Source organism: Perna viridis, chromosome 11 (assembly GCF_037379345.1).
Source record: "Perna viridis isolate PV_CMFRI_1.1 ecotype Kerala chromosome 11, ASM3737934v1, whole genome shotgun sequence".
NCBI lineage: Eukaryota > Metazoa > Mollusca > Bivalvia > Mytilida > Mytilidae > Perna > Perna viridis.
The window spans coordinates 3474008-3488272 of NC_142455.1; the positions used below are offsets into that span (position 1 = coordinate 3474008).

At 34.0% G+C, this 14265-nt stretch overlaps 1 protein-coding gene across 2 annotated transcripts in view; it reads left to right on the forward strand.

Moving 5' to 3' along the window:
• The window catches only part of LOC148602352 (uncharacterized), a 101449-nt gene that overhangs the window by 38918 nt on the left and 48266 nt on the right, over positions 1-14265 (forward strand). For both annotated transcript variants that reach the window (XR_015916843.1, XM_088553520.1), the window contains exons 27-38: positions 970-1104; positions 2035-2100; positions 3220-3285; positions 3916-4094; positions 5348-5448; positions 6239-6360; positions 6787-6842; positions 8991-9138; positions 10125-10201; positions 10553-10663; positions 13168-13335; positions 13857-13997. Coding sequence is in view for 1 of the 2 variants with exons in the window: in XM_088553520.1 (XP_088409646.1) it covers positions 970-1104; positions 2035-2100; positions 3220-3285; positions 3916-4094; positions 5348-5448; positions 6239-6360; positions 6787-6842; positions 8991-9138; positions 10125-10201; positions 10553-10663; positions 13168-13335; positions 13857-13997 (1370 nt within the window). In the remaining variant the exon portion in view is untranslated. The remainder of the gene's footprint in view (positions 1-969; positions 1105-2034; positions 2101-3219; positions 3286-3915; positions 4095-5347; positions 5449-6238; positions 6361-6786; positions 6843-8990; positions 9139-10124; positions 10202-10552; positions 10664-13167; positions 13336-13856; positions 13998-14265) is intronic.

Below are 14265 nucleotides of genomic sequence, written 5' to 3' on the forward strand. Positions count from 1 at the left end.
ACTTCACAGCCTTCATCCTTAAAATTAAACAAGAATATGAGATGAACAGTTCCTTCGTGTGTAAAATACTTGGGCTTGTGCTTGACTGAGAATTATAACATAAATGCCTTCATTTGTCAGCATCAGAACCACACTAACAAGGTTCAGTTTCATGTGAATCGACTGTTAACTCTAAATAGATTTATGCATATGCAGAAAATGTACATCAATAAATACTAATGCATGTACATATAGAACGTAAACAATGAAACACAGAACATTGAAATGTATATGATGAAATTAAGTGTCAGTCCCTGTAAGAATCAGGCTGTAGGCGAATCATAGTATGAAAAAAAACCCATCATTTGAGAGTGTAATTTGACTATATGCGCTATCAGAATCATGGAAAACCAACAAGATTTTCCATATCATGCTGGACTATTGAGTTACAATTTTATTAAAATGCACTGAAAATGAACAGTTTTCCAGTTTTAAAGAACTCTTATATGATTTAACTACTGGTCCATATAAAATTCAGACACTGCCTATGATTCAGATGATTCATGGTGTAGAAAAACCCACCTAAAGTCTCTTATCACAGTATTTTGACTTTTAGAAAACCAATACATTCATCTCCCACCTTTTTAGAACCAATTCAAACCAAACAAAGAATGAAGACTCTTGCAAATTGCCAATTTCATACAAAATGTGTATATTTTTTATCTTGAAGGTGCAACAGTCAGCTGAAAACTAAGACTTTTTGTGTTTTCTATAACTGTTTCTGAATGTGAAAAAAAATGAATTTGGTGGGTTTTTGAAAATGCATGAATCACCTCCTGTCTAATTTTTATGAATACTGCTACCTAAGTGTACTTAAACTAAAGGTTGCTGTATAAGTAATTTAGTTCAGTTGGAAAATTTCGAATGTAATCATCTTAGATCTCCTGATTACCTTGATTTCCTCTGTCGATTGTTGATTTCTACTTTCAGTTTGATCAGTTTACAGTTGATGTGATAGGAGAAGCTTTCAGCTTTGATGGACTGGTCTCCTCACATCCTGTTTATGTACCAGTAGCTAACCCTGCAGAGATCAGTGAAATCTTTGATGCTATCTCATACTCCAAGGTACCTCATTACCAGTAAATACATTTTGTATAGATATGACAACACTCAGTTTGTACATGGCAGTTTAATGCTTGAACCAAGAATTTTCATAGTAGATTGGATTTGAATCTTGTGACCTATACCCTGGTGCATTTGTTGCATTTCACCATATCTGTTCTAGTTTCTGTTTATACATGGATATGTTGCGTGGGGATAGATGTTTTTATACCCCCATTTGCAAAGTGGGGGTATATTTTTTTAGAATAGAATGTCCCCATTTCAATTGCCAATAAATATCTCCGTTATTTAAGCAAGTATGTGTTTAAGTTGCAGCAACCAAACATATTGCTTTGTATTACAAAATTCAAATTTCTTACATAAACCAGTTAAGAATCATGCAAAGTGTGATACATAGTCAGGAAGCCTACATATTTTTATTTTTGATATTTTGTTTAAAATGTCATAGTAAACAGAAAGTAACATGTGGTTTTTCATATAACCTGTTCATAGGAGATAAAATAAATATGTAGAATGCACTGAAGATGTCAAAATTAATGGAGATAACATTGTAACTGACACTAAAATTCAATACAAACTGTTGGATTTTCAATGTGAATTATCTCCTAAGAGCAGACAGATCGGAATGAATCATATAGACTTATAAAACAACTTAATAACAAAAATTAAAATGTGTAGCCTTTTTTGGGGTGTATCAAATATTACAGAATTTGCATGATTATTACAAAGACTGCTACTTAAAACCTGTTCATCCTCAATGTTTACATACATTCAATTTTAATTAAAATTAAAACTTTTGGCACTTTCTGCGGACCACTTTGGTTTATATAGGATTTCTTTAATTCATATTTGCAGTATTTGAAATTATTTTTTCATGTGGCCAAAGTGTGGTCCATTGCCTATTCATGTACTGAAAAATTTTAATAATTTTAGGGAGGAGCAATTATCAGAATGATGAAGTTTTTCCTAGGAGATAGCACATTTGCTAAAGGCCTTACAGTAAGTATGCCTCTGTGTTCTGAAGCTTAAGTACAGCTTCCTGTTAATCACATGGCTTATTTGTCAGAATAAATATAAATTAAACCGAGATTATCATTTCAAGGTAAAATACATAAAACATGTATTTGCAATGTCTAATTGGGACAGATTCTTTTATCATGTCTAATTAGATTCCTGCCATAGTGTCAAGTGAAAAGAAAGAGAAAAATATTGTGTTCTTTAGAAAACTAAGGTAGTTTACTAATGATGTATTGTGATACCCATTTAGGTACAGCTTTGAGTAAATTTTGAAAAATATTTATGCAATTGTCAAGAATTTTCTAATATTATTGTATTTTGTATTTCTATTCAATTAACAGGTACTCAATTAAGTGGAATCCACTGTAAAGAATGTCCGCTAAAACACAAGTGTTCCACAAAGAAAATGCTTAGATACTTACAGTTTATAAAAAATGATGATATTCTGGGGATAGTTTGTCTTTCTTTGATAAAAAAACTATCAGCTGATATCTTCCTTAGGTAGTTACCTGAACAATAAGAAATTTTAACTTCTATCAGACGATCATCATTGTATTTGCTGTAAAGCATTTGCAGACACTGTTGAAGTCCATTTTTATTGCATTTTGTTAAAAATCAATTGGAACATGCACCTCTCCTTTTTAAATAATTTTTTTTAACTTAGTTGTGCACAAAAGTTTAGTTGAAACGTTTTTTGAGAAATATTTGAGATTTCATATTTTTTTACTTTGATATTCTTCTTGGCGATGTATATGACCAAGGGTAGTAACTCTTATTTCATGTGTTCGGAAATCATGGGTGACTGTTACTGTAAAACAGAGTATTGAATACAAAGATAAATAAATAGTAGTGGAATAGAATTGGTATCCTGAAATATGAAAATATATTTATTGTATTTTATAAGTTTTCTTTTCCCATGATATGTACATAATAGGGAGTTTTGTTTGTATTTTAGGGCTATCTACAGAGTAGAAATTCTGTTTGATATGTACAGAATGAGGAGTTACTCAATTGTGTTTTTATTTTAGGGCTATCTACAGAGCAGAAATTCTGTTTGATATGTACAGAATAAGGAGTTACTCAATTTTGTTTTTATTTTAGGGCTATCTTCAAAGCAGAAAATTTAGCAATGCCTTCCATGATGATTTGTGGGATGCCATGACTAAAGTTAGTATCAGTTGAGTCAAGTTTACACTGCTTTCTTGTCTCTAAAAGCTTTCCATGACTTAAGTTAGTATCAGTAGAGTCCAAGTTTACACTGCTTTCTTGTCTCTCAAAGCTTGTAGAAGATTTAAACTTCTATCAGACAAAGTTTCAAATACCTATAGCATTATAAAAATCCTCTTGTGAACTGTTTAGACGATACATCAGGAAATGGCCATTGAACAGGGATTATTTTACTAGGTCTACAAACAAGCGGAAATTGTAAAAATTGGAAGTAAATATACAGTAAAAAAAGAATCGTAACTGTAAAATTTTTGATTTGAATTAGCGGAATTCTGCTAAAAAGCAGAAAAAAAATCATCCCTGATTAAATCAAGATAAGTTCAATTTTATCTCCTGAAGTTAATTCACTGTATTCCAAGGAACACAGATTATCAAATAGACATGATACAAAAAATACCATTCAAAATTAATTACTATATCAATCTTTTTTTGATGTAGCCTGCTGTATTTTATTCAGATGATATTAAACCATGATTATGCTTCCCTTTTAAAAGTATTTTCTTGTTTTGATTTCATTGTATGAATGTTTTTAGTCCTGTTCTAAAGTAATTGATATGTTTTTATTTTTAGCAAGCAAAACTTGATGGTTTAGATTTAGATGTTAAATCTGTCATGAATACATGGATTCTGCAAATGAACTACCCTGTTGTCATGGTAACAAGGTCAAATGGCACACTTCATTTGGAGCAAAAGAGATTCTTATTTAATCCATCAGCGACAGATCCTGGGAAGTACCCGTCACCATTCAAGTGAGAAAAACTAGTTCATGGCATCTTTTAATTATGTCTCACCAAACTTTGGTGGGGAGACATATTGCTTTTGATCTGTCTGCTGCTTTGTCTGTCTATCCATCACACTTTTTGTAAGGATAACTCACTGCACTAAATTTCATGAGACTTTTCAGACATGATATGTAGTTGTGCATATTACCAGGAATACACCGAATTGATACCTGTAAACAGGTTCACCCGACAGAGACCACAAAAATAAGTAACCGCAAAAATTAATAAGTTAACAGTATGTAATTACAGTATGCACCAACAAAATGTGGGCTAGGGCGGGTCCAAGAACAAGTTATTGGTACTTTTAGTTGGCCTTTTTTGTTATGGCTTCTAAAATGTGTGAGAAAGAGACTTAATAGATAAAGAAATATGATAAAGGATTTTGTTGGTTTTTTTTTAATGTAGTTTTCTATATTTGAAGTTAGATGATTTATAAACTTTACATGAGATTTTGCTATGGATTGTCAAGTGATATTAGTACCTGCCAACTCTTGGTTTGCAGTCTGTCTGTCTGTCACTTGGGTAAATCAGTTTTCTGGATATTTTTTTTAGTTATGGCCCATTGGACTTAAAAAAATTATGGGAATACTCACCCTGTTTTTTTCTGTCATGATTGACATTTTAAACAATCCTTTACCATGATTATGTCAGATTACAGATTAAGTTTCTGTGTTTTCACTAAATTTTTGAATAGCTTGTAATCAAAAATGAATAGGAGGCAACCCAAACTATGGCCAGGGGTTACGGGGCTGCTCAAGGCACCCAGTGAATCCAGGGCAATGCCCTGGTATGGGGCCCATAGGGGGGCAAATCCCCCTGGCCAAAATGAATTTAAGTTTTTTTCATTTCATATTTTTTTACCTCTCCTTAACTATGGTGCCTCTAATGCAGCTGTATTGCCATAGAGCCATCACAAAATTCTAAAGCGATCTTCATGCCAAATCATTTGAAACACTTGATTTTCTTTGAGTTATACGGTCATTGAACTTAGAAATTTAATGCAGTCAGTTTTCTGCACCTCTCTTGTTTTTAACATATTATGCTTGAAGTTTGCAATCTATTTCCTTCAACAGATTTTTGGTCTGGTAGGGGACTTAGTATTGCCATTTAATTCACTCAGTAAATCATATCTTGATATGATGAGATGACAAAATTCCAGATGTTTTAAAAAATTGGAACTTGGAATCCTCCCTTAATATTAAAATCTTTCTTATTTTCAGTTACAAATGGAAGATTCCATTTACCTATACTTCTAGTGATCAGCCTAACTTTGATCAGACTTTCTCTGATGTTAAATGGTTTGATTTCACAGATAAAATGGGTAGGTACAGTCTTTGAACTGATCCTTGCAACTATTTGAAGGATCGATGACCACTGACTGATTGATTGCTGACAGATCGATAACAGATTACCGGTCACTGATCTGATTGCAGTTTTACTATGTGAAATGATGGATGATTGATTCATGTAAATTAAAGAATTTCCATTGGAATGTATCCAAAATACTACCGTATTAAATTTAACATAAAGTTAAGATATTGAATCCACGTATAATGTTAAATACAAAACAAATATAAAATAAAAGTAATTAATTGATGTTTGAGTCTATTGCATTATGTAAATATGTGTAAAAATTGACAAAAGAAATAACAGAATATATGTAAAATATATTATTATAAATTTCTTTGATTTCCACTGCAAAGGAGATCATGGTTTTGATTCAAATCAATCTAACTTCAACATTGTCACTGCTAAAAATAAATTGCCATGCACAAGGCATTTAGGGGATAGAGTAAAAACTTTTTTTTTTTTTTATGTGAGAATAATTTTTCTCTGTGGGGTGACATGTATATCTATAGGCTGTTGCTTTTGTGAGCTGGCACATTACTCAGCCTGTCAGACTAGTACAATGTGAGCTGGTACATTACTCAGCCTGTCAGACTAGTACAATGTGAGCTGGTACATTACTCAGCCTGTCAGACTAGTACAATGTGAGCTGGTACATTACTCAGCCTGTCAGACTAGTGTGGGTTCTGTTGGATTGATAGAATGTCCTTGCATTGAATTTCCTGAAACAGGAAGTAAAACCAGAATCACTTCATGCATTGTAGACATCCCTACAAGCAGTTCAGGATGGGTGATAGGTAATATACAGCAGTATGGATACTATAGAGTTAACTATGATGATGAGAACTGGCAGGCTCTTACAAACCAACTCAAACTGGATCATAAGGTATTGTAGGGCCCTAGTGCATAAATCCATTCACAGAATTAATTTGCTATCTAGCATTATAGTTCATGGTGATTAACAATTTTTTCATTGATCAATCACCACTAGCTAACAGTCACCAGTCATCAGTCATTATTGTTCATTGAACAGTCACCAGTCATTAGTGTTCATTGACCAGTCAACACTAGCTAACAGTCACCAGTCATCAGTCATTATTGTTCATTGAACCGTCACCACTATCTACATTATTGTTTATTGATCAGTCACCACTTGCTAACAGTCACCAGTCATTATTGTTTATTGACCAGTCAACAATGGCAAACAGTCATACATTGTTGTTAATCATATCTGTTAATTTTGATTCCTGGAAAAATCAATGGAGCTTATCTACAGCTGTTTTTTTTAAGATATTTAATTTTATCCTTGCAGCGTATCCATTTGATTAACAGAGGACAGATTTTAAGTGATGTCTGGTCTTTGTCAAAGTAAGTAAAAAAGGGGATATGTATTTAATGTGTTTAGGTTACTGACCACCAATTCAACCAATGAGCATTTAGAACGTACGCAAAAATAGTCCTACACAGAAATTACCCCTGTTCCTCATAGTGCTGTGAAAAAAGTTCTCATCTTATTTAAAAACTTTAAACAGTTTCTGAAAGGAAAAACATTTCTGTACATTTTATAGGTGCATTTTGCTTCTTGTGATGTGAAGCCTAATCTCCATAATGATTTTTAAATATACCCCTATCTTGTGAAAACACTGGGATTTCCCATGCTATTTATAGACCCTTCACTTCCGATGACCAGTACTGCACTGCAAGTCTGCTAACCCCACATGCCATTCTGAGGATTGTGAGCTGACATATGTAGAATCATGCTGATATATAGTCCTCTGCAGGTTAAAGTTAAGGTAAAGTCCAGAGAAGCCATTGAATATTGTGAAATTAGCATAGAAGCCTATGGAAAGTGGAATTAGTGGTTTTTAGCCTTAAGCTGAAGCCATGGCAAAATGAAAAGTTTCTTGAAATAGCTTTAAACTACTTGAAGATCTTGTTAACTTTGCCATGAGAGGAATACACTACAAAAATCCTTCAAAATGTGCATTTTTTTAAGTTATAGGTCCAAATTATGGAAAATTGGTCTTTTTGGCTGATTTTTATGTCCTATCTTGTAAAAAGTGTAGAAAATTTACTAAAAATATCAAATATTAAACTTTGAGGGCTATATTTACCTAAATATGGTGGTAATAAGCACTTGAAATCAAGTTTTGTGTAGATTTGAGCAAAAATTCGGTTAGAAATGAGGAAAAACTCACTTTCATTACTGCGGTTAAGGCCATATAAGCATTCCCCTATGGCAACATGGAAAATCCATTATTGAGTACTTTTTTTGCTTTAGGTGCCCTTTACTGGTCATGTTTTAATGTGAAAACACTGTATTTACAAATTTAAAGCCAAATATATCACCTTTTGTGAAAATTTAAAGATTTAGGATTTTTGACATGTGATCAAGAAAAAGGGGGAGGCATGTCAGAAATAAATTTTTAAAAATAGACCAATTTCTCAGAAAATGATTACTTTTAAAACTATTTCTTCATTAATATTGTTAAAAAACAAGTTGTGATTGATATTTTTTATTTGAAAAGTCAGAAAAAGTTCTTTGCAAATATTTAATGCATTTAAGTATGGTAGAATATTGTCACTTTTTTGCTCGCACAACTTGGTTACCCTATATTTAAAAATCAAATATTTAAAAAAGTGCTTGGCACATTTCACTGAAACTTTGCAAATGCATTCAGTATGTGTGTAGGAAGATACCTGTATAGTTATTTATTTTTTGTAAGACAAAAAGTGACTCTTTAGGTTACAGACCACCAATTCAACCAATGAGCATTTGGAACGTACGCAAAAATAGTCCTACGCAGAAATTACCCCAGTTCCTCATAGTGCTGTGAAAAAAGTTCTCATCTTATTTAAAAAATTTAAACAGTTTCTGAAAGGAAAAACATTTCTGTACATTTTATAGGTGCATTTTGCTTCTTGTGATGTGAAGCCTAATCTCCATAATGATTTTTAAATATACTCCTATCTTGTGAAAACACTGGGATTTCCCATGCTATTTATAGACCCTTCACTTCCGATGACCAGTACTGCACTGCAAGTCTGCTAACCCCACATGCCATTCTGAGGATTGTGAGCTGACATATGTAGAATCATGCTGATATATAGTCCTCTGCAGGTTAAAGTTAAGGTAAAGTCCAGAGAAGCCATTGAATATTGTGAAATTAGCATAGAAGCCTATGGAAAGTGGAATTAGTGGTTTTTAGCCTTTATGCCTTAATCAATTTAAATGTTTTTCTATTGATTAGTATTGAACTTGTTAGTCAGATTTTTTTTTGCTCACAATATTTTATCTTGAATATTTGCTCCCATCTTTAAAAGTTTTTTTTCATGGAGATTAACTAGCAGAGGTGAAGGAAACATTACTTACAAGATAAATACCATATATATTGAGGCGAATGATCATGGGTCTTACTTAGGTCAAGAATCATAACCTATAGATCAATGTTTGATAGGTAGAATAATTTTGAACTATAATAGTTAATTTACTTCGTTCAAACTGTTTCTCTACAGATCTGGTGATGTAGGGATATTAACAGCCCTGCAGGTCACAGATTATTTGACCAATGAACTGGATTATGTCCCTTGGGCTGCAGCTACATCAGAGTTATCATATGTGCAAAGAATGTTGTCAAGAACCGCAATTTATGGAAAGTTTCAGGTATTCTTTGTCTTTAAATGTTGTTTTATTTTTATTTTTCATTTTTTTGAAATATTTTAGTGAGGTATTGAATGGAACTATAAAATCATTGAGGTATTGAATGGAACTATAAAATCATGGATAAAAACTGTTAAAGCAAAATCCTAGGGATACAAACAAAATATGTAAACAGGAAACCAAAAAAGTGCATACATGAAAACTAAATGATACACATAAAGAAAATGAAAAGTAATATTAAAAGACAAATATTTGTCAGATTTGACCTTTCTAGCTATATATAGTGTAGGGAAAACGATATGATGACGACATAAGATGTTTTTTAACTGTTTAATTATGCCCCTGTTCAACAAACAGGTTGTTGTTTTTAAATCACCTTGTGTGTCAGTCCATCATTCTGTCTCTGAATTCCATTGCAGTAATCTGGACTTCCAATGCCTGGATTGATTTCAAATTTTGTATGTGGCTTTATATAGAAGGACATTGAAAGCAACTTGGCTGCTGTCCAGTATCAACTTTCTGTTTTGTGGGACTTTCAGTTTTTTCAGTCCGATATGAAAGACTGAGTTGCTCATTTGCTTTTGTTGCTTTGTGTGTATGGTTTTGGTTACTTCATGTTCTTTGTTTTGTGTCTCTATTTTCCATGTCTGGTCTATGTCCCTGAACATAATGGATTGGTGGGTATATCTACCTTGACACACAGATGTCACTTCATATTTAACAAAAAATGCAAGGATGTTTAACCTTTCATAGGATCACAAGATAGGATTCACTGTATGTAGAGAATATGTCATTAAGTTGGTTGACTCACCTTATCTGTCATTCCGTCTGTCCAATTTTGATAGTAATTATTGTCAGGCTCCCAATTGATTGATTGATTTCAAATGTATAAGATTAGGTCTACCTTGGAAGTGATTTTGAAAGTAATAAGGCAGTTTTATGTTGTGTAGAAAATCCTAGAGGTAATTGTTGTTGTTTTTTTTTTTCAGAAATACATGAATAATCTTTTGACTAAGGCATTTGATCATTACGGTTTGGATAACACAGGGGCAACACATATTGAAGCGTATGTATATCTATTCACAGTGGTATTAGATGTTGGTTTGAAAAGTTTTTTTGGTATACTCTGTAATACCACAACTGCTCTCATTGGCATAGTGTTAGATAAATGGTTTTTTGATAAATTGGAATCACATTGCTCATCATTTTTGTCTGTAAGTCTGTCCAAATTTTGTTGCAACAATCTCAACTCTCAGTGGATGGATTGATTCCAGATTTGTTTCATATAAATGAGACTTACATTGTAAATGATTTTTATTGGTTATTTTTTGACGTGTTCCTTATAATTTAATTGTTTGTCAGAGCTTGAAGTAAGTATATACCTGTGTATGACTGATTTGTTTCCTTATGTTTACAGATTTGCCAGAGCCCGTATTGCATCAGAGGCCTGTACATTTGATATAACTAAATGTAAAACTGCAGCTGTAAATATGTTCAGTGATTGGATGGCTGATCCAGACAGCTACAGGTTAGTGTGGTTTGTTCAGTGATTGGACGGCTGATCCAGACAGCTACAGGTTAGTGTGGTTTTTTTTCAGTGATTGGACGGCTGATCCAGACAGCTACATGTTAGTGTGGTTTGTTCAGTGATTGGACGTCTGATCCAGACAGCTACAGGTTAGTGTGGTTTTTTTCAGTGATTGGATGGCTGATCCAGACAGCTACAGGTTAGTGTGGTTTGTTCATTGATTGGACGGCTGATCCAGACAGCTACAGGTTAGTATGGTTTGTTCAGTGATTGGACGGCTGATCCAGACAGCTACAGGTTAGTGTGGTTTGTTCAGTGATTGGACGGCTGATCCAGACAGCTACAGGTTAGTGTGTTTTTTTTCAGTGATTGGACGGCTGATCCAGACAGCTACAGATTAGTGTGGTTTGTTCAGTGATTGGACGGCTGATCCAGACAGCTACAGGTTAGTGTGGTTTTTTTCAGTGATTGGATGGCGGATCCAGACAGCTACAGGTTAGTGTGGTTTGTTCAGTGATTGGACGGCTGATCCAGACAGCTACAGGTTAGTGTGGTTTTTTTCAGTGATTGGACGGCTGATCCAGACAGCTACAGGTTAGTGTGGTTTTTTTCAGTGATTGGACGGCCGATCTAGACAGCTACAGGTTAGTGTGGTTTGTTCAGTGATTGGACGGCTGATCCAGACAGCTACAGGTTAGTGTGGTTTTTTTCAGTGATTGGACGGCTGATCCAGACAGCTACAGGTTAGTGTGGTTTGTTCAGTGATTGGACGGCTGATCCAGACAGCTACAGGTTAGTGTGGTTTGTTCATTGATTGGACGGCTGATCCAGACAGCTACAGGTTAGTGTGGTTTGTTCAGTGATTGGACGGCTGATCCAGACAGCTACAGGTTAGTGTGTTTTTTTTCAGTGATTGGACGGCTGATCCAGACAGCTATATGTTAGTATGGTTTGTTCAGTGATTGGACGGCTGATCCAGACAGCTACAGGTTAGTGTGGTTTGTTCAGTGATTGGACGGCTGATCCAGACAGCTACAGGTTAGTGTGTTTTTTTTCAGTGATTGGACGGCTGATCCAGACAGCTATATGTTAGTATGGTTTGTTCAGTGATTGGACGGCTGATCCAGACAGCTACAGGTTAGTGTGGTTTGTTCAGTGATTGGACGGCTGATCCAGACAGCTACAGGTTAGTGTGGTTTTTTTCAGTGATTGGACGGCTGATCCAGACAGCTATATGTTAGTATGGTTTGTTCAGTGATTGGACGGCTGATCCAGACAGCTACAGGTTAGTGTGGTTTGTTCAGTGATTGGACGGCTGATCCAGACAGCTACAGGTTAGTATGGTTTTTTTCAGTGATTTGGAAGGCTCAATCAGATAATAGTTGGTTAGTACATTTTGTTCACATTTTAGGTATAATGAGAGAAAATATGGAATGACAAAGGTAATGCCCATATGGCAAATCTTGCCATTGAAAAAACAAAACAAAACAAAACTAATATGTTTAAATAGAACCTGAAATTCTCAAATATATTTTGGTTCACCTCTGAAATAGTGCATCTTTTCATGGAATTCTGAAGCAATTGTGTATCAAATGCCTACATTGTTCTACTAAACTTCAGCTTGATAGGACAAAAGACATAAATGAAATGTTTTTTTTTTTTGTCTTGACTTTTGAATTTTACGTTATTCTTGTCTTTGTGTGATGTGTTCCTCAGTCTTCATAAGGTTCATCCATTGAATAAAAAACAAACAACATTTCACATTTGTCTGTGCAAATTTTGTTTCTGTATGGAAGATTAAATTTAATGCAGCTGTTCATTAAAATTATTGGAAAAGGAAGAACAACAAAAAAATGGAGGAAATACCAAAGTCACTGAAAAGGGTGATTGATTATCCTCTTTACCACAACTAAGGGAACATAGTAATGGCCTCTGTCTGGCTGTCTGTCTGTATTTACAGCAAATTATCTTTGTGTCACTACCTACTCTAAAACTGTTAAATTATATCCCACTGAACAAGTGGATGGTATATTGGAGTCACCTTTTCACAAAAATCCTGGCTGTCACTGGACAGACTGATTTTAAATATGGAATGTAGCTTTCATAGGTTGGGCATTGGGGCGTGAAATTGTGGGCTGTGTTTCATAAAGAAATTTTGATTTTCCTCATATCCTTGAGTTTTCCTTATATCTTCCATAGCAAGCAATTTGATTGGTTCAAATTTGAGGCAAGGAAAATCTCAATTTGAGATGTTTTATGAAACCATCCCCTGCTAGATATCAACTTCAAGTTTTGTTGGATTGAAGTACGAATTGGGTTATACCTAGCACAACAACTTGTGCAGCTCTATGGTTTTTGTTTAATGACCATAGTGATGTCCCACTGTGTGTTTGATTTGAAAAGTTAATTAAAAGATTTCATTTTTTTTATACATCAGATTTAACCTGCTAGGGGAGACATATGGCTATGTGTACCAATCTTTTGTAACTATGTTTCCGCTTCAGAATTGATCCAGATTTGAAGAGTACGGTATACTGTACTGGGATAGCAGAAGGCGGAGAAGAGGAATGGGACTTCTTGTATCAACAGTATAAACTGTCCAATGTAGCTGCCGAGAAAAGTCGTATACTCTCAGCATTAGCTTGTACTAAAGAAACTTATCTTCTCAGCAGGTGATGAAATTTGAAGAAATGTTTAAAAAAGGAAAAAGGAAAGGAAATTAAATTGTGAAAAAAAAAGAACTAAATTCTAATTAATAGTAAAGCATCTATAGGACAAAGTCTGGTCCATAGTTCTATTATTTGCACATGATTAGAATGACACAAAACACATGTTTTGTGTAAATGTGCAAGACTTATTTGCTTTTTGAAGAAATGTTTAAAAAGGAAAGGAAATTAAATTGTATAAAAAAGAACTAAATTCTAATTGATAGAAAAGTATTTATGGGACAAAGTCTGGTCCATATTTAGGTCTATTATTTACACATGATTAGAATGACACAAAACACATGCTGTGTGTAAATGTGCAAGACTAATCTGCATTTTTTTCAATGAATTTATATATTTGAAGGAACACTAAACTTTTTAAACATTTTTCATGACTGAAAATATATCATGAATTGGGTGTCAGATTAACTTATGTTCAGGTAGATTTCCAAACCATTTTGTAATCATGTTTCCGTTTTCTCATCTAGGTATTTGAGCTACTCTTTAGATTTATCAGAGATCAGAAGTCAGGATGCCTCCAGTGTAATTATTGCTATCTCTAGGAATGACAATGGTCGAGATTTAGCCTGGGACTTCATGGTTGAAAACTGGAATAAGCTCATTGAAAGGTATGAATATTTCAGTCACTTTCACTGGTTCAGGATTTGTAAAAATTTTAAATTTAGACTGGTTTCAGTTCATATACCCAGCCACACAAAGTCAAGTGACGAGGTACTATTTGATACTCTCCAAAAAAATGTCTGTGCGTCTGTAAGTCACCTGACTGTTTGCAGATAATATTGAAGACTTTAGAAGATATTGAAGGATCTATTTCATTCTTTGTGTACTTATTGAGTATCAATCATAAAGACTATACTGTCTTTCCATTTGTTCTTA